General features: G+C 51.8%; 1 protein-coding gene across 1 annotated transcript; it reads left to right on the top strand.

Moving 5' to 3' along the window:
• The first annotated feature begins 213 nt into the window (after window positions 1–213).
• wdr81 (WD repeat domain 81) lies at window positions 214–21,358 on the top strand. Its single transcript, XM_056610719.1, is given in 13 exon segments — window positions 214–2,161; window positions 3,338–3,860; window positions 4,182–5,124; window positions 5,126–7,766; window positions 8,138–8,245; window positions 8,667–8,866; window positions 9,364–9,545; window positions 11,055–11,220; window positions 12,334–12,499; window positions 13,674–14,462; window positions 15,639–15,784; window positions 16,424–16,606; window positions 19,198–21,358. Coding segments are annotated over 12 exon segments (6,213 nt in total). The 5' UTR covers window positions 214–2,161; window positions 3,338–3,498; the 3' UTR covers window positions 19,525–21,358.
• Window positions 21,359–21,396: the final 38 nt, after the last annotated feature.

Genomic DNA, 21,396 nt, shown 5'->3' with positions numbered 1-21,396 from the left:
AGGGAGAGAGGACAAGAGGGGGAGAGAGAGGGAGGGAGAAGGGAGAGGGAGAGAGGGGGGAGAGAGCTGGTGGGGGGGATCAAAAGCCTGAGATCACTTCTTCTGAACCTGCCGACTCCCGCCCTCCTCCATGCTCCTCATCATCGTCACATCACTTATCACTTATCATTCATTACTAGCCAAAGTAATGGTTATGGTGCGCGCGCACCATAACCATTACTTTGACACGTGCACCCGCTCAGGTCACAGTCGGACTCGCCGACATCGGATTCCCTCAGATTGCTCCGGCAGCGGGGTAACCGGACACCGGGGAATCCGGTGTCTGAGGACTATTGTCCACATGACATGTCCATTGCCCTTGCGATTATCGTTATTATATTTTTATTAAGCATTATAATAGAAAAAATGACAGAAATGCCGACGGTTAAGGCCTCGTTTACCCGTTAGGTAGGCTATATTTTAATCATCTGCAGACTGCAAGCAGGCTGTTCATGCTAAAAAAAATAATACTAAAACATTATTAACTTTTATTATTATTATTAACATTATATGACCGTATGTCATTAAGGTGAACAATAAAAGATCCGATTCTATTTTATTGTCATTGCAAAAGTAAAGCAGAACCCGATGTAGCTCGGATGCAGTCCGCTCTCCACTGATCAGAATACCAACAGTCAGAAAAAAATACAATCACCATGAGCATTGGGAGTTGTTTCAATTAATGCATCAGAAGCAGTTTGATTCTGTATAGTGCACGTCCGCGGAGCAGGTTACACTCACGGTCCCTCATCTGCACCCCGGTGCGCCACCAGAGCACCAGACTGCGTCAGACTGCAGCGGTCGAAGGCTTTCTGCAGGTTCCTGGGGGCTTTCTGCAGTTGTTTTGGTGTCTGTCGCTCGCAGGGTCCTCAGTTACCCACAAGACCCGGTGGGAGGAGTTCAGAGTCCAGGGTGCAGGTTATTATCATCGCAAATTGGCCTATGCGAGTAGATTATGCTAGGATAGTTCCCGTCATTGATACCGCGTCTGGTGCACGCACAGTGTCTACCACTGCAACAACTATTATTTTACCCTTAATCGATCTAAACTCAATCCAGCGTGTTTCTCACACAGAGTGAGCCTGCCACGTTATGCAGGGGCGAAGGAAAGGCCACGTCGCTTCCGTTTGTGTTTCAAATGTTCTTGTTGACAGAACACAGTGTGCAGCAATTCTCATGTTCTTCGAATCGTCGCTGACAGCAATTACGGCGCTTGAGGTGGACTGCTGGGATGAGGAAAGCTTTAATTCGTTGTCCTAGTGGGGCCTTCTCTGCAAACGTAGTGGCCTACCCTTGCTTTGACGCAGGGGAAGATGATGCAAACATCCCCGTTATGAAAATAGACAAAGTATTAGAGCAATATAAATAGAATAGCTAGTAGAATTCAGATTCGGACGTTATTTTTTTATACTTATTCATGTGGTCTTATTGGTCTGCTTAGTGGGCCTACGCTGGCATGGTAAGCATATCGGTATAGGCTTGTCTTGATGCTTAGATGTGCAAAAATAATATAGGGAATAAAAGCATCCTGATTTCTATTAACCAACGAGAGGTCAAGATTAACACACACACAAAAATAAATTGAAACGTAGGAAGGATATGAAATTTAAAAAAATTATGGACCATAAAACAATGCCACGGAATGCTGAGAAGAGAAATGGCGCCACCACGTGGATTTAACGTTTACTGCACTTCAGACGCAAGGACACAAAAAACATTGGATGAACGTGGATCGGTCTCACTCATCTTCACCGAATCGTAAATGTTAATACTTTATCTAACCTCTACACCTCATTACTTAATAATCATCACTTATTACCACTGTTTAGTTTGTCTTATAGGAAAGAGACACTGGTCACGTGACAGGCAGTTACAGCGGGATCACGTGAGTGCTACTGGAAATAACATGGCTGCACATAACGTTGCACAAAATCACCCTCAGATGGCTGACTGTGTCTGACTGTGTCTATCTGAACCTACCGGAGCAGGAAACGAGCGGCCTCAGAGAGACGCGCCTCACTGGTCTGCGTTTAAGAGCGTCTTGACGCCACGTCCTGCGCACCGCCGATGGGGAAGCGAAACTTCGCCTTCTGCACTGGCTGCTAGCTACAAGTTGGGAGAGGTGAGCTATTGTCACGTTAAATTATCCTCATGGTGTTTGAATGCGTTGATGAGTTAGTGTTTTGGTGTCCGGTAACCGCTGCGTCCACGTTATGGTGCATCTCGCCTCCGTGCGTGATGTTGGGGGTCCCTGGAGAGCGGCTCTCGTTAGCTGGGTGTTTATCAGCCGATCTGGGGTCGATACTTCTTCCAGTGGGGAACTTAAGACAGAAGGCCACTCTGCAGACTGCATCATGCGAATGACGGGCTAAAGTGAGGGTTGTTTATTAAGAAAGTGCGGAATAAGTGTTGTATTGTGTGTTGGTGAACTCTCTGCCACTGTAGTTATAAACGTGTTGTTGTTGTTGAACCGCTGTCTGTCAGAATTTGTAGCTTCCCACTATAAAATCGGAACATATTGCATTAATGCATAATCAAACTGTATCCATTCTTATTTTAAAACAGCCCACCAGGGCTGTACATAAGTCTACATGTTTGATTATCTACCAAACGACATGTATCTGTAGAGAGGACATATCTGTTATAATTTATCTCTGAATCCAGACCTGCTAAGTTCAGTCAATCCTTATCTAGGTAATTTTGTGAGGTATGTTCTTCTTAAGTTTAAACTCCTTGTGTTTGGCTTGTATCGCTTCACGGCCAGCCTCCCTCAGGGTCTCGCGTTTTGAGCCCAGGGATAGTTATTTCTCCTTTGCACATGGGGTCTTGGCAGCCAAGTCATGTGAGCTTGGCTCCCAGATTGAAAACATGTGTCACTAAAATGACATCCTGTGACGATTACAAAATAGCACTGGCTTCCAATGTGTAACTTCCCTGTGGCTGGTGTCTTCACATTGTAGAGTGGAAAGCACATTTTTAATAAAGCGGTATAAATGGTAAATGTACTGCATTTATACAGCGCTTTTCTAACCAGTGGCCACTCAAAGCGCTTTACAATATTGCTTAACCTTCACCCTTCATGGCACACAGTGCACACAGCCGACGGCGGGGTCAACCACGCATGGTGTCAGCCATCTCGCATGAACGGTGGAGTTAGGCGTTTTGCTCGGGACACCGGTCGACACCGTAGCTAGAGTAGCCAGGGATTGACTAGCAACCTTCCGGTTACCATCAACGGCCTAACCCATGGTCGTCACATGCCGCCGCAGATCTACGGTTATATCTCTGTTTCAGATAGGTCCTCTGCAGAACCCTCGCGGGAGACGAACCGCACCACATAAATGTAGGGCTCTTGTAGTCCTGCGTTTATAACCCAATGGAAGTGTGAGTGGGGGAGGGGGGGGGCGCTGCATGCATCCGGACCGCGCGTGAGTTTTGGGCAGACATCGGACCTTCACCATGGAGTGGCTGCTGCCAGCGGTGGAGCGGGACCTGGGGATCGAGCGGCGCCAGCTGGGGCCGGGGCCGAGCCCCCATGAGCTGGTGGCCCTGGTGCCCACCCGCTGGGTGACGGGGCTGCGGGAGAGGAGGCTGCCGCGCTGCCCGCGCTTCGACAGCATCAGCGATGGCGAGGTCCGCACGTACCTCCAGCGCTCCCAAGCCAAGCTGCCCCCCGGCTGGACCCGGGTGTGCGTCCAGGGCCTGAGGAAGAGCCGGCTGGGCTACCGGCTGGCCAGGGACCCTGGGCACCAGGGAGAGGGTTCCATGCCGCCGGACTCCTTCATGAGGACCATGCTCTGTGTGTCCCAGCAGAATGTCAGGTAGGGTGTGTGTCACTGTGTCTCGTCATCAATGAGAACGCACTTCCACTTTGGGATGCGTAGAGTCCAAAAAGTGTGTGTGTGTGTGTGTGTGTGTGTGTGTGTGTGTGTGTGTGTGTGTGTGTGTGTGTGTGTGTGTGTGTGTGTGTGTGGTGTGTGTGTGTGTGTGTGTGTGTGTGTGTGTGTGTTGTCCACCATCGTGTGAGTTCAAAATGTAACTACTGATGTACAACTCATCATCTGAAACTCCTAATATGGGTGATTTCACGGAGCGCGACGGACCCATCAGCGACGGTGTTGTTCCGGTTTCCTCCCCTCCAGGAACCTCTGGCGCGAAGCCCACCGTGAGCGCGTGCAGCCGTACGCCGGCGCCGCTCAGCAGACGCAGATCACCGCCCTCGACGCCGTGCGTCAAGCGCTGCAGAAGCTCTTCAACTCCTCCTTCATCTCCACGGACAAAGTGTCTCCGTCCCTCTCCCCGGCCCGAGAAAAGGACAAAGAAAGCCCCTTCCAGTCGGCCGCGGCCCCGTCCCACAGGTCCCCGGGGGCCCCCCTGTGCCCCAACGTCCTGCGGGCCGAGTGTCTCCTGGAGACGGCCGAGGTGCTCTACGTGGTGCTGCCCTACAGCCAGTACTCCCTGCACGACGTCGTCTCCTACAGCCCCGCCAAGCTGGCCAACAGCCACGCCAAGGTGCTGTTCATCCTGTACCAAGTGCTCACGGCGCTGCAGGCCTGCCACGCGGCGGGGCTGTCCGTCGGGGAGCTGTCCCTGCAGGACATCGCCGTGGACGACCAGCTGTGCAGCCGGCTCCGCCTTAACCTGGCGCACTATGAGGACGCGGGCGTCGCCGGCGGGGCGGACAGCTGCGTCGCGGCGGGCCGACGAGGGCCTCGGAACGTCCCGCCGTCGGACGCTGTGTGTGTGAGCGGGGGCGACCGGGCCCTGTGCGGGGACTGCTTCGACGGGCTGAAGGCGCTGGTGCTGGACTGGGTCCACGGCCGCGTCAGCAACTTCTGCTACCTGATGGAGCTGAACCGGCTGGTGGGGCGGCGGGCGGGGGACCCCAACTACCACCCGGTGCTGCCCTGGGTGGCGGACTTCACCGTGCCCTTCGGCCGCTTCCGGGACCTGCGCAGGTCCAAGTTCCGGCTGAACAAGGGCGACAAGCAGCTGGACTTCACCTACGAGATGACCAAAGAGGCCCTGGCGGCCGCGGGGGGCAACGGGCCGGGGGGCTGCGGCGTGGGCGGGGACCTGGGCGGGGGGCGGCGGCGGCGGCGGCGGCGGGGCGGGCCCGTCGGACCACCTCCACGTGCCGCACCACATCTCGGACGTGCTGTCGGACATCACGTACTACGTGTACAAGGCGCGGCAGACGCCCAAGCCGGTGCTGTGCAGCCACGTGCGCTCCCAGTGGGAGCCCAACGAGTACCCGGCCAGCATGGAGCGCATGCAGAGCTGGACCCCCGACGAGTGCATCCCCGAGTTCTACACGGACCCCTCCATATTCCGCTCGGTCCACGCCGACATGCCGGACCTGGACGTGCCGGCGTGGTGCAGCTCCTACGAGGACTTCATCGAGGTGCACCGGGGCATGCTGGAGAGCAGGGAGGTGTCCCAGCACCTGCACCACTGGATCGACCTCACCTTCGGCCACAAGCTGTCGGGGAAGGAGGCGGTCAAGGCCAAGAACGTGTGTCTGCACCTGGTGGACAACCACACCAACCTCACCAGCTCCGGGGTGGTGCAGCTGTTCGACCAGCCCCACCCGCCCCGCCTCCACCCGTACCAGTACGCCCCGCCGGAGCCCCCTCTCCTGGGCCTCGCCACGCAGCTCGACGTGCAGGTCCGCCCGACGAAGACCCTGACGGACGCTGTGGACGGGACGGTGCAGGAGACGGCGGGGTGCGAGTCCAGCGGCTGGACCATGGTGGACCGCGACGAAGACCTGGAGCAAGGGATGGAAGCCCTGGACTCGTTGGGCTCTGTCGGGGCCTCTGGCTCGGGGGCCACCTCGGCGCCGCTGCCGTGCATGCACGCCGCCGGAGGGAAGATGGCAGGCGAACACCCGGCCCTCATCATCTCCCAGTCCCCGAGTTCACTGCCCGGGGAGGGCCGGGGCAGCAGCACCAGTGGCCTGGGTCCGAGCTTCCGTAGCGCGATGCTGCAGAAAGGAGGCGCATCGGGCAAGAAGCACGCAGAGGGGAGCGCGACCGTCGCCAACGCCGACGACTTTAAGATCATCCTGCCGGAGGGATTCAACCCCCTTCAGCCCCTGGAAGAGCTGGAGAAGCTGAACAACTTCCTGGTGAAGAGCCTTCATGCGGAGGTACCACATCGCATGGAGCCCGGGAACGAGACGAGGGCACCGAGGACGGTGGGCCAGTCCTTGACCTCGGTAACGGAACTCTTCCAGAGAGACATTCAGGCGCTTGGCGTGGTCATCGCCGAGATATTCTACTCCCCCAAGCTGAGGGGCCTGGCGCCGGGCGCCCCGCTCAGAGATCGCTTCCAGGCTGTGAAGAAGCTCTGCTCTTCCAACCTGCGCGACGTGCCCCTGTCCCTGCACCACGCCCTGGAGACCCTCCTGTTGATCCGGAAGCACTCTGGGAGAGCGAGCGCGGAGCTCGCGCAGGGCTCCGGCCCGCTGCTCTTCAAATACGAGCCGATCCACGAGGGCCTGCCTCCTCCCAGTCCCTGCCTGCTGCTGAACCCCATCGTCACCCCCTTCCCCTTCCCGACGTACTTCCCGGCCCTGCACCAGTTCATCTTCTCCTACCACCACAAGATGGAGACGGCCTGTGTTCTCCAGGGCAGGGACGTGGTGTTCCAGCTCTGGCAGCAGCTGGAGACTCTCCTCCTGGGGAACATCAACGCAGAAGGTCTGGAGATCCTCCTGCCGTTCGTCCTGTCCCTGATGCTGGAGGAGTCCACCGCCGTCTACGCCGCCTGGTACATGTTCGAGCCCATCGCCCGCGTGCTGGGCCCCAGGAACGCCACTAAGTTCCTGCTGAAGCCCCTGGTCAGCGTCTACGAGAACCCTCGGTGCCTGCGCGGGCGCTTCTACCTGTACACCGACTGCTTCGTCCTGCAGCTCATCGCCCGGCTGGGCCTGCAGGCCTTCCTGTCCAGCCTGCTGCCCCACGTGCTGCAGGTCATGACGGGCTTCGAGGGCTGCGCCGCCGGCTCGGGGGCGGGGGAGGGGAAGCGCCTGAGGGGCGGGACGTGCACCCTGGGGGAGGAGGAAGAGGAGGAAGACTACCAGTGCAGCGAGGGGCGCGCGTCGTCGGGGTCCGTCACTGGGAAGGTGGGGGGCGGCGGCAGCGTCGGCGTCGGGGTGGGCGGGGACACGGGGCTGGTGGACTACTCCTCGGGGCTCAGCCTCAACGACCAGGTGTTCCTCTCTGAGGGCGAGGACTTCCAGAACGGCTTCTACGTCAACAGCGGGGCGGGCGGCGGCGGCGGCGGTGGCGGCGCTGCCGGGAAGCAGCACGGCCAGAGCTCGGCCGGAGCCAAGGAGCAAGACCAGGAGTCGATGAGCGTGGGCAAGCTCAGCGACAAGAGCAGCGCCAGCGAGCTGTCCATCGGGGACGGGGACTCGACGCGGGACCGGGCCAGCCTCCGCTCGGCCGACAGCAGCCAGGACCTGAAGCCCGCCAGCGAGGAAGAGGACGTGGGGGAGCTGGAGGAGGAGGAGACCCCGGAGACGGCCGAGGGCCGAGGGGGCCCCGACGACCCCGCCGGGGAGCTCTCGCTCTCCGGCGGCACCGAGGACACAGTGGGCACCCTGGAGGAGGAGTTCCTGAACGGGATGACGCTGGAGGAGTCTGAGAAAGGCGTTGAGGAGGAGGAGGACCACGACCCGATGGACGGCTCGGACGAGAAGGAGCACAAGATACTTCTAGGTGAGTGAGGAGCAGCGGTTGGTTTATGGGGGGCGGCTTCCTCTGGCTTTTCAGTGTCGACTGGCACTTAATGTACGTACTTAGTCTAAGTTGAACGTCCTGGCTCTTAATGTACGCACTTATTGTAAGTTGTAAGTCCCGGCACTTAAAAATCGTACTTGTGTAGCATCCTATCCTAGATATAGTATTGTATACGGGGAAGGGGTTAACAAGTGCTTGGCACTTGGTTCTATGAACATCCTAACTTTACCGACAGCCATATATTGTTGTTTCTCTTTCTTCTTACTAGAAGAGATAGTCAAGTCGCTTTGGATGATAGCGTCTGCTAAATGCCCTAAATGTAAATGACTTCATTCAATGCGTGTCCACAGTAACGGTCTTCAAAACGGTGAGGTGGCTGACTGCGAAGCTGGGTCCCACGGTGACGTCTCGCTACGTGGCCAGGAATCTTCTGCGACTGCTCACCACCTGCTATGTCGGTGAGTATGTGGTGGGAACGGTCTCTTCGTATTGTGATGCATGTCTTTGGAGGAGAGTCTAGCCTCAGTATTTGATACAAAAAATCTCCACAGATCATGCAGTTGTATTTATTTGTATAGATATAAATGTACATTTAAATTAAGAGCAACAAAGCGACATGCAACCATTCATGCACACCGACGGACCAGCCAGCTCATCAGGAGCATTCAGGGTGAGGTATCTTGCTCAGTGACACCTCAATGCTTGAATGGAGCCGGGGATCGAACTAGCAACCTTCAGGTTACGCGTCAACGCGCTCTACCTCCTGAGCTAAACTGATCCGTATGAATATACACAGAAAAAAAAATAACGTGACTGATCAATGCACCTTTTTGATAACAAAGAGATTTCCTTTCTGCCTGCTCTTCTGTGTCCGTCCAGGGCCGGAGAAGCACCAGTTCCTGGCCCCCCTGTCGGAGGAGAGCAGTCTGGAGGGCGTGGCCATGGGCAGCGTGTACGAGAGGAAGCCCGTGGCCGGAGACCTGACAGCAGAGCCGGTCCTGGAGAGCCTGCTCTACATCGCACAGCTCTACGGGGAGCCGGTGCTCACCTACCAGTACCTGCCCTACATCGGCTACCTGGTGGGAGAATGACCCCCTGGTTGTCTTTAAGCCCCTGTTGTTCCTCCAGGTGTGAGCGGGATTAGCCTTTACAAGCTGTTAGGGAGATCACAAGCGTGAGTGTCCACCTAGATATATGATGGATATCATATATATTGGCTAATCACACTCACACCTGGTGGTATAATCCATCCCCATTTAAATAGACAATGCGTCTATGGTATTCTACTCTCATCCGAAAGGCACTGGGTTCGATTCCCAATGTCATGTCAATGTTCAATAGATAGATATACTTTTTATAGATAGATAGATAGATAGACTTTATTTGTCACCTATACAACAACATTAAATTGCTACATCTGAAGGTGCAGTAAAAATATAAAGGCAAGGCATCACAAGACAAGACAACATAGTAGGCATCCCAAAGCACATGTAAATCCATCTATGTCCTGTGGCCTTCTTATGGATGTGCTATAACCACGTTGTGCCGCTGTCCGGTTCTGGCCCCGCCCCCTCAGGTGACTCCGCCCTCGTCGCAGCGTCTGAACACGCGCAAGGAGGCGGGGCTTCTGGGCGCGGTGGTGCTGACCCAGAAGATCATCGTCTTCCTCTCGGACACCACGCTCATGGACATGCTGATGAAGATCAACCAGGACATCCTGCTGCCCCTCCTGGAGCTGCTCACCACGCCGCACATGGGGTAACACTCACTCACTCACTCACTCACTCACTCACTCACTCACTCACTCACTCACTCACCACGCCGCACCTGGGGTAAACCTCACTCACTCACTCACTCACTCACTCACTCACTCACTCACTCACTCACTCACTCACTCACTCACTCACTCACTCACTCACTCACTCACTCACCACGCCGCACATGGGTTAAACCTCACTCACTCACTCACTCACTCACTCACTCACTCACTCACCACGCCGCACATGGGGTAAAACTCACTCACTCACTCACTCGGTCACATGGGGTAAACCTCACTCACTCACTCACTCACTCACTCACTCACCTGGGGTAAACCAGACTCACTCACATGGGGTAAACCTCATATACTCACTCTCATACACACAGACTCACTCACTCACTCACTCACTCACCACCCCACAGATGGGGTAAACTCACTCAGGTACTCACTCACTCACTCACTCACTCACTCACTCAGGTACTCACTCAGGTACTCACTCTCTCAGTCAGGTACTCACACACATGTACACAATCACTATTTTACACACACACACGCACGCACGCACGCACGCGCACACGCGCACACCACTTGGTACATTTGGCTCTGCTATTTAAACTGACGGTTCTACGATTAAATAAAGACAATTGAATAAAGGTTTTATTGCGTAAACGCCCCGCTCATGAATCCCGGCTGTCGTTATAATTCAAGTAGGACATAAAACCAATTCCCTGCACGTGATCTTTTAGCCTCCATTGTGAGGAGAATTGGTTTTATGTCCTGCATGAAAAATAATGACACAAATTACTGACGATTGCAATTCCTCCACCTTTCTCTGTGTGATGACATGCCACCTGTAAGGCCATTAGTATTCAAGACGTGCTCCCTCGAGAAAGGACTGCACTGGGGGGAATGGGAGCATAATGGTCCATCCAAGTGTGTGTGTCTATGACTGTTTATGCACGTGTGTGTATATATGACTGTGTATGTGTGTGTAGATTTGACTGTGTGTGTGCGTGTATATATGACTGTGCGTGTGTATATTTGACTGTGTGTGTATATTTGACTGTGTGCGTGTTTACCTGACTGTGGATAGATATAGATAGATAGATCCCTTAATAATCCTTTACAGGAAATTACAGTGTCACAACAGCGTGGACAGACACACATTCCCTCAAATGCAAAAATACTTAAATACTACAATAAATACAATAATAAATACTAAATACTACAAGGTGCAAAGTTAATTTTGTGCATTGTAAAACCGTATGGCAGCTGGTATACAGGACTTCCTGTACCGCTCCGTTTTGGACATTGGTGCAATTAGTCTCTGACTGAAGGTGCTGTTCTTGATCACCTGCAGGGCGTGGAGTGGGTGAGTGGGGTTAGACATTATTGAGGCCAGTTTGTTGAGGATTCTGGCCTCTAGCACCTGCTGGACCTTTAGCTGCTCAGTGTATGTGTGTATATATCTGACTGTGTGTATATATCTGACTGTGTGCCCCCCCCAGGTTCCCCAGCGGGGTGCAGACCCGCTCCGCCCTGTGTCTGAAGACTCTGAGCCTCATGGCGCTGATCTGTCTGCGCATTGGGAGGGAGATGGTGCAGCAGCACCTGGCCGACACGCTGGGACGCTTCTTCACTGTCTTCAGCCTGCTGCGCTGCCTGCAGCCCCAGGTACACACACACGCGCACACACACACACACACACACACACAACCTCTTACACTAGCATGCACGCACACGCGCGCACAATCTCTTACACACATACGCAACCTCTTAAACACACATAGGCAACCTCTTACACACACACTCATACGCAACCTCTTACACACGCACACACACATACGCAACCTCTTACACACACACTCATACGCAACCTCTTACACACGCACACACACATACGCAACCTCTTACACACACACACACACACACACACACACACACACACGCGCACGCACACGCACACGCATACGCAACCTCTTACACACATACACAAGCAATCTCTGACACGGACACACAACCTCTGAAAGGTACACACACACAACCTCTGAAAGGGCCACACACACACAACCTCTTATACGAAACACACACTGAAGAACACACCCAGGGGGTTGGGCCAGAATCATTTGACCTTTGGTGCTTAATGACATGAAACGGACTGCTTTATCACAAAGGGCTTCACAGAGGACATTAAGGCGTGTACCAGGTGCTCTCGGGTTCACTGGTGGTGTGGCTGGACCTTTGCAGGAGTGAAGGGGAATTTAAACTTTGAGGATGAACGCTCCGAAAGTACCTCTGATCTCCCACCCGGGCTGCTTGTTTCAATGAAACAATGAAAGTTCTGGGTGAAAAAAACCCAGGACCCAATAGGCCTCCGAGGCTCCTGGTTCCCTCGGCCAAATTTTTGAATGATCGTACTACATGACTAACTCTGTAGGTGGCAAAGAAGTAAAAGCTGCGTCACGTTGTGAACTACTCTTTTTCCATCTAGTTTCCACTGCAGTTTTGGATTGTCGGTGCCGTTAAAGTATCATTACTAATAGTTTACTACTTTAACGGCACCGACAATCCAAAAACCTTCTTCGCCGCCTACAGAGTTTGTTATGTACGATCATTCAAAAACCCCATGTTATCTCACCATAGACATTTGACCAAGTAAACCGGGAGCCTCGGAGGCGGGACTTATTCTTCAGCCGCCTATTGGCTGCGTCACGGCGTCAGGTGCCCAATGGGAGATGAGCGTGAGCGGCCAGGCGTGGTTGACCTGTGATGCCTTCTCTCTTGCAGCTGGACAGCGCCCCTCGCAGGCTGGTGGGGGACGTGACGGTGGTGGAGGTGTGGACCCCGGAGGGGGCGGAGGCGACCTACGAACTGGGGGTGCTGGAGGAGCTTCAGACGGTGTTCAACGCGGAGATGGCCTACGCCTCCTACATCCCCTTCTACTGCCTCATAGGTGAGGAACGCTGCTGCGCAGTGTCTCCTTAGGATGGGGGGGCAACTATAGCCTGGCTCCGCCCGCCTACGTACTTCCGCTCAATTTTAATTTCCCTTCAGTACTGCGTCTGCGGTATTTTAGCGGGTTTTCTCCGGCCAAATTTTGCCGGTTCAATTAGCAAAGACAGGGTGTGGCTGAGAACAATGACGTTGAGGTCGTGCGCTAGTTTGAGTTGTAGTCAAACGTTAGCGATTGGTTATGGCAGATCAAGAGTGGCACTGGGCAGATCCAATCGTTTTAAACTCCAATAGACACCCGCCTTCAAGTGAGTTGTCAATAGAGAGAGGCCCTGTGAATGAAATTAAGTAGGAGAGTCTAGTAGGACCAGCATAGGACAACTAGGGCTGAGCAATTAATACAAATTTGATTTTGTTTATTTTTTTATTTTTTGGGTCAAACAATCTGTATAATCGAGTCAAAACTAATCTTTTCTATTTTATTTTATAAAACAGTTAGAAACATATTTTAACATTATTTTAGATTTGAAAAAAAAATTCTCAGATACAAAATGTATTGACCAAAATAATCGTCCATAATTGAGCAGCCCGAGTAACAACGAGAGTTGTTCCGATACCGGTACCAGTATCAGAAATTCCTCCATTACTGCCTAAACTGCAGGATCGGGTATCGGCGAGTACGCAAGTCTATGCGCCGATCCGATATCCTCACGTGACCCATTTACTACAAAGGGAAAGAACATAACAAATAATACGGTGTTATGCTGCGTTCGTTAACGGTCGGAATGGGTTACGCTTCGACTCCGACATACGTGCGTTCGCGTCAACAAGTCTGAAAAATACGGATGCATTCACGGTTAACTACAAGAATACTAATGTATTATTCTAATTGAAGATTATACATTTAATGGATCTAGTTAGCTAATAACATTGACATTGCGGTCACCGTCAGAGAACCTTCAATAAGAACAAGTGCTATTAGTAGTAACAACGCTAGAGGCTGTGTCGTTATATACTCGGTATCGGCCGATACTCAAGTTCAGGAATCTGAATCAGTATCGGGAAGGAAAAAATGGTATTGGAACATCTCTAATACCAACACATGCTTTTACGTGTTTGTCACCAAATGGTTCCCACCGTGTAAGACCTGTGTTGTTTCTCTACGGGGGTTTCAGGCGACAAAGCTATCCGTAAACTGGTCCCCAACCACGAGCTGGTGTGGGGCATGGCTCAGTCCTACCACGAGCGTGTGCGGCCGGCCAGCCCGGACCCCAACTCCGGGGCGGGGCCGGCCCCAACGGCCGCCCAGAGCCACTTCCCCACCCCCTACACCACCTCCTCCTCCGGGTCGGACGGCATCCCAGAGTCGGGCACCTTCGGCAGCCACCTGGTGGGCAACCGCATCCAGGTGTCCCGGGACCCCGAGTACAGCAGCAGCCCCAACGCGGGTTTATCGGACTCCTGGGGCCGGGCGCACCTCGGGGGGGCGGCCGTCGCCGTGGCGACTGGCGCGGCGGACTCCGCCTTCGCCTCGGCGGCGGCGGCGTCGTCGTGGGCGACGGGAGGCTCCACCCCCGAGGACAGCGCACTGAAGATGGAGCTGCCGCGCAGCGAGCGGTCACTGCAGGGCAACTGGCTGGCCTACTGGCAGTACGAGATCGGCCTCAACCAGCAGGACCCGCGCTTCCACTTCCACCAGATCCGCCTGCAGAACTTCCTGGGCCACACGGGCACGGCCAAGTGCCTGGCGCCACTGGCCGGGGAGGACTTCTTCCTGTCGGGCAGCAAGGACAAGACGGTGAGGCTGTGGCCGCTGTATAACCACGGCGACGGCACGCGGGAGGTGGAGGCGCGGCTGTGCTACGCGGACCACCGCAAGTCGGTGTTCTACGTGGGGCAGCTGGAGGCGTCTCAGGAGGTGGTGAGCTGCGACGGCACGGTCCACCTGTGGGACCAGTACACCGGTGGGTCAGACGCAGTCACAGACACACGGCCTCTCACACACGTACACACACCTGTGGGACCAGTACACCGGTGGCTCAGACGCAGTCACAGACACACGGCCTCTTACACACGTACACACACGTAAGCACGCGCGCACACGCATACGCAGACACGTAAGCACACGCACAAACATACGTGAACGCACACACACACACACACACACGTGAACGCATGCACACACGATAGCATACTGGGCTATTAAACTATTATTATTAATATTATTATAATTTAGAAATAACAATTATAAAAATAAATAAATAGCCAACTCTTTTTATTTTACCCTGAGCAAGTTTAAATTCTGAAAGCTTCTGTTTAGTGACAGTGAAGTGGGTACTCAGCTGAAACTATATCTTAGAGTATAGAGTATTATATTTTGTGTGTATCAATAAGAAAGTGATGTGTGTGAATAGCAAAGAGCCATCGACCGGCAATTCAATACGTTTGATTGATCGGGATTACGACCATGTCTGAAGAGAAGTCCGGCTCCAATATGACGAGTAGGAAGGAAAGTATGCACATAAACCTGCATACTTAAAGGGGCGATATGATGCCACCAGGTGTGAGTGTGATTAGCCATTACAAGCCGTTTGAAATAGTTGTGATGTCACTAAGGCACAGGGGCGGGCACATTTTCAAACGGCTTGTAATGGCTAATCACATTCACACCTGGTGGCATACCATCACCGCCATAAGCGACTTTAAAGGTGACATGTTATACGACCAGGTGTGAGTGTGATTAGCCATTGCAAGCCGATTGAAAATCTGCCTGTTTTTGACATCACAAGTTGGGGTGTCCACCGTCCTAGATGAATGCTGGATAGATCAGTCTACCAGCCTACCCAGTGGACTGTAACAGACGTTGCTCATCTATCTGTCATAGATCTCTGTGGACACGCCCACTTGTAATGTCAGCAGAGGCAGATTTTCAAAACGATTCGTAGCGGCTAATCAAACTCACCCCTGGTGGTATAATATGTCACCTTTATGACATTGTAGCTCATCACTCGTCATTCTCCAGACATCTTCCCACCCATGTCCTCCCTGGCGGGCGTCCCTGCAGTAGAGCTCAGAGTCAGGGTTCAGTGTGGCGTTGGTTAACCCCTCCTCACTCCTCCGCTCTGCGCTGTCGCCTCCAGGGAAGCAGATCCGCTCGTACGAGGCGTTGGACGGGAAGAACCCCATCACGGCGGTGACCACCATGCCCGCCCCCCACTGCAGCGTGGTCTTCGGCAGCGCAGACTCCGTGCTCCGCTTCATCGACCCGCGCAAACCCGGCCTGCAGGTAATCAGGCGGCGCGCTGACGCCGCCCCCTAGGGCCCCGGAGGGTCATTACCCCCGGGGCCAATTTGGGCAAAACTGTTGTTTTTTTTGTGTTATTAAAGTAATAATGATGAGTGGTAGGCAATAGCTGAGCGAGAAGAAAATGTGGATAGGAAGAGAGTTGGTTTAAAGTATATTTTGCAGGTTCATTAACTGCTGGTGAATCAATTAGGTCTATCGATGTAACATGCTAGTTTGAATCGTTTTAATAGGCACCATGTTCTAGTCACACGCTTTATATGACCGATCAACAAACAGAAACACACATTGAGATTGATTTTGGTACATTAACCAACACACTATATCATAAAAATACATATATATACATATCAAGACAAGACCACATCAACTGCAGTCCTGTAACGTCAATTTACACCAACTTACAATTATCCAGATGTACTGCTTCAATCACAGTGCGGTTGTTGTGCATTTGATATATGTAGATATCATCAATCTACCGCCTGTTAAGCCCTTTGAAACTTTACCTGTGATTAAGGGCTATACGAGATCAAAAAAATATATATTTAATTGAATTGAGTTTGAGTCACGACCATTAATGACTCTGGTCCTGCTGGATCTGCATCGTTTCGTCCCTCTCAGCATGAGTTCCGCCTGGCGTACAACAACGTGAGTGCGGGTCTGATCCGCTACCTGGCCGTGAGCCCTGGGGGCCGCACGGTGGCGGCCGGCTTCTCCTCGGGCTTCATCGTGTTGCTGGACTCCCGCACCGGGCTCATCCTCAGGGGCTGGCCCGCGCACGAGGGGGACATCCTGCAGATGAAGGTCCGTCCCCGCCCTGCCCCGTGGTCCTGAGTGTAGCCTAGGGTGTAGCCTAGGGTGTAGCCTAGGGTGTAGCCTAGCGTGTAGCCTAGCGTGTGACCTAGCGTGTAGCCTAGCGTGTAGCCTAGCGTGTAGCCTAGCGTGTAGCCTAGCGTGTAGCCTAGCGTGTAGCCTAGCGTGTAGCCCAGACTTTGGTCCAGACTGTAGCCTAGTGTCTAGCTTAGCGGGTAGTCAAGAATGTTGTATGGCCTGCAGCCTAGCACGTAGCCTAGACTGTAGTCCAGACTGTAGCCTAGCATGTATCCTAGCGTGTAGCTTAGACGGTTACCTAGTGTGTAGCCTAGACTCTAGCCTAGCTTGTAGCTTTGACGGTTGGCTAGTGTGTGGTCTAGCCTGTAGTCTAGCATGTAGCCTAGACAGCATTCTAGGGTGTGGCCTGCAGTCTAGCTTGGACTGTAGCTCAGGTTGTCTAGACTGTATTTGTGTATGTATGCGTGCGTGCGTGTGCCTGATCACATTTACTGGGTTATTGTGACCTTGGGATTATATAGTTATAAGAAGGTGAGTCTTGCAAATTAGTTTACTATCGATATGGCTCCCTGGTTATAATCCGTTCAGTTTTTCAATTGGATATCATTCCTAGCTCATCCACTCTGCATTACTTTGATGCAGAGGACTGCTGATATGCACCGCTTTGTTTTTCTGCAATCTTCGCAAGAAACCCTCCTCTGTGCAGGTTTAGTTTCATCCTTCAAATTAAAAGTAAAATCGGGAGTGAGCAATATTTGTGGCACAATATTTTTCTCTTCTAAGTATGCTGAATGGCCAATGGCAGTCCAGCAGGTTTGAAAGTGTGCCTCCCGTCAATCTCCTGTGATGCGTGTGGTTGGTTACGTTTGTTTATGAAAACAAAGAAGTCCCCAATTACTTGCACATATGCATGGCAATACAATTCCTGTCAATCCTAAAATCCCCAGTCTGCTTTTTTTTATTTATTTATCCTTTGGTAATTACCAACGCATTCTTATATTTATTCATAAACTATAAACATTGCTAAGGGAAATATCAGACGAAATGTGACAATCGGCTCACAGCGGCTAATTGGCTGAATAAATTACTGCCACAACTCTTGACGGTAAAGATAACGAATATTTAAACGTCCTAAAGCATGAAATAGTATACTGTGTTGTCACAATAATCATCCAACTCAAACATTTTCCCGGTCAGCCCTTGAATTCGGTTTTGTTTCAGCGTTGCGCAATCAAAGACCTAAACGTTTTTTTTTCGTTTATGCCCGACGTCAAACCGCCGTCCCAGGACGCGCCCCGTCCCGTTCAAAGCACCTCGCTCAGAAGGAACGGCGCCTGTGATTCGCTCCGATGCGGAGACCCGCCACTAGGAAAATAGACGGAACGGAACTTCATCAAAGTTGCTGTCAGGTTACGATCGCTGCTGAAACAAATGCATCGCGACGGAGGTTAATCTAGGCCAGACGTAGCCCTGTTTTCAAATGGAGTATTTTTATACAGTGAGTTCTTTTTGTGATGCCACAACCGCCCTGGTTTCTCCACCTCTGCTTTTGAATATCGGCACGGTGAGAGTCTGGGCTCGCACCCGGGTTAGATCTCAGTCCCCAGCCATTTGACTTTGACATTTCATCAATGGCGTTCGCTTTCCACTTTAACAATTGGATCAAACGCATGATAAGATACCCGACTCCACGACGGCGCTTAGTTTGGTAAAGTTTGAATGTCGGAAAGGAGTCTGTTGGCTCGTCGCACTGACACACACACACACACACGCGCGCAACTGTTGCGTAAGACCCGTCACCCTCTGATTGTGTTTCGGGACTTTTTAATACACAACAGAGGACCTCGCTCACCATTATATACTCTTCTTCAGGTTGAAGACCGCACGCAGACCGCCGGTAGGCCGGGGACAGTTGAACCCGAGCTCGGGTAGTCAACAGAAGGCTGAACAAACTTTATTTAACCCTGAATCTGGGGTCAGGGCCTTTCGGATTATAAGGCATGGGTTTAGACAAATATGGACACAAGTTAGTCATTAGAAAAACCTTGACGGTGCTGTTTGGGACACACTGGACATGAATATCCCCCAAACCACTGTCCAGTTCCTTGGTCTCCCGCCCACGACTATTCCCCCCCCCCCCCCCCCCCCAGATTTGTAATCAAACTGCTAGACTTTCACAATAATAAAAGTGGTGCTTGACGTGTGTCGCAGGCGTGCAGCCTTATCGCCTGCCGTGTGTTAGTGAACCAGAATGTTTATTTTATGGGGCGGCATGTGTCTCAGTAGGTAGAGCGGGTTGGCTTGTAACCGCAAGGTGGCTAGTTCGATCCCCGGCTCCTCCTAGCTTGAGTGTCGAGGTCTCCCTGAGCAAGACGCCTCATCCTGACAACTGCTGCTGATGAGCTGGCTATCGCCTTGGGTGGCTGACGCCGCAGTCGGTGTGTGAATTGTGTTCATGAATGGGTGACTGTAATATTGTAAAGCGCTTTGAGTGGCCACTGGTTAGAAAAGCGCTGTATAAATGCAGTCCATTCACCATTTGATCATTTCCCATTTCATGGCAGGCTGCAGAAGGCAACCTGGTGATCAGCTCCTCGGCCGACCACTCCCTGACAGTGTGGCGGGACCTGGAGCAGAAGCCGCTGCGGCAGTACAAGTCGCCCTCGGAGCCCGTGCACGCCTTCGATCTGTACGGCTCCGAGCTGGTCACCGGCACAGTGGCCAACAAGATCGGCGTGTACTCCATGGCGGACATCTCCCTCAGCCCCGTCAGCAGCACCAAGCTCAGCTCCGAGAACTTCCGGGGAACCCTGACCAGCCTGGCCGTGCTGCCCACCAAGAGGCTGCTGCTGCTGGGCTCGGAGAACGGCGCCATCCGCCTGTTTGCTTAGGCTGGAGGCGTAGGGAAGGAAGTGCTGCGAAGGCCCTGGCTCTGTGTGGGACGCAGGGCGATTGTGAAACCGATAAGGCCAGATGCGTACGCCTCAAATGTGTTTTTTTGTTTTTTTTTGGTCCGCCTCCTACGATGAAGCAGCCTTAGTGAGCTAGTTGAATTCCCTTGCACCCCTGAAGGGATCCTGCTGCTGCCTGGGGGGGTCGGGGCACTGACCAAAGTAGTAGACCTGAGTCTTTCTCTTACTTCCACTGTTGAGATTTATTTCTGCACAGCGAATCACAACCTTGTGCTTAGAGAAGGCTCATGACTTTCTGCCTTTAAGTGTGTGTGTGTGTGTGTGTGTGTGTGTGTGTGTGTGTGTGTGTGTGTGTGTGTGTGTGTGTGTGTGTGTGTGTGTGTGTGTGTGTGTGTGTGTGTGTGTGTGTGTGTGTGTGTGTGCGTGCGTGTTCCATATCATAGGAGATTCTTATCTCGATAAGGTCAGTTATTATTTTTGAAAGAATGAATCTGAGGACCCGCTCAGGGTGAAAGCAAATAAGGTTTGAGTGTAGTGTTTACACTTTCCAAACAGATGCATACCAACCAACGCCAAAAACACATCAACGCCGCCACCACCTCCTCCCTCCTCCCGTATCACTTGACCCCGCGATGAGTCCGAAGCACTGATGAAACTATGCAGTATTTGTAGAGCAATTTTGTTTTTCGTTTGCATCCAAGTTCCTGTTTTTGGTCAAACCTTTTTCCACAGTAGACTTTTTTTTTCTAAACAATAAAGCTACAGCAGTCGCTTTTCATGTGACGATGTTAGTTGATCTCCTCAGCGTTTTGGTCTGTGTTGGGTGGTCAGCCCAAGTAACAATGCACAACTCTGGATCCTTAGCACAACCTGGGGTCTCAGCCACACACAGAGATACGGTCCATTTTTAAGATGCTATTTTTATTTTTTCCACATTGATTACTTGAAGTTTCTTTCTGAATAGTCTGGACACAGGTCCTCAGACGTGAATTATTGTATTAACAATCAGAGGGTCCATAGTAACACGGCTTTGACGTGACTTTTTAACACATGTATTCCAATTGTTAGGAAATCCATTTAGGAGATGTCCCTTTGGGCTGTTATTAATGTACCATCGATGCATTGTCAGCACAGAAAAGCATTGCAGGAGCACATGGCAAGCCTCAAAATAATTTTGTATTATAACACTTCTATGTAATCACAAATACATTATAAAATGTAACAATCTGTTCAACTAATGGGACGGATTACAAAAAAACGAATCATTTGTAGTCATGTAGCGCTTTTCTTGTTGCAAATTGCGCATATTAAATGGTAACTTGTAGTTATCTTCATTACTTCTGTCAAAATGCCTCAAATCAATGTCTTAGTAACTTGTCAAAGCTTTTTTGTCATGTTTGAATTGTTTAGCTCTTTATGCCCACAGATCAACAATTTCCAGTATTTTTATTTTTATTTACTTTGAATCCGATTTCTAAACTTGGATTAAATCTTGAAAGACAACTTTGCGTTGAATTCTAAACTCCTGTTACACATGGATATTCGGTTGTGATCCAAAAAAATTCAAACATGAAACATAAATAACTTGATTTATTTATTAACTTGTTTAATAAAAAAAAACAACGACTTTGTCACATGTTTCAATGCGATTATTTGTCATGAGTCAACTCCACTATAATCCATCCCCTCACCATTCTGAAATTGCCTAAGAAAGGTCATCGAATGTGCTATTGGACAAAGTCCCCCTTTTTTTGTTTGGAATAGAATCCTTTCCCAGCTGCAGTCATGTGCTCTAAAGAAACAACAGTTAAACTGAGTGTTGCATTCTGAAGCACTTGCCACACACAGTCA

This window comes from Gadus chalcogrammus, chromosome 16 (genome assembly GCF_026213295.1).
Source record: "Gadus chalcogrammus isolate NIFS_2021 chromosome 16, NIFS_Gcha_1.0, whole genome shotgun sequence".
NCBI classification, from domain to species: domain Eukaryota; kingdom Metazoa; phylum Chordata; class Actinopteri; order Gadiformes; family Gadidae; genus Gadus; species Gadus chalcogrammus.
This window is presented reverse-complemented; position numbering and strand designations above follow the sequence as displayed.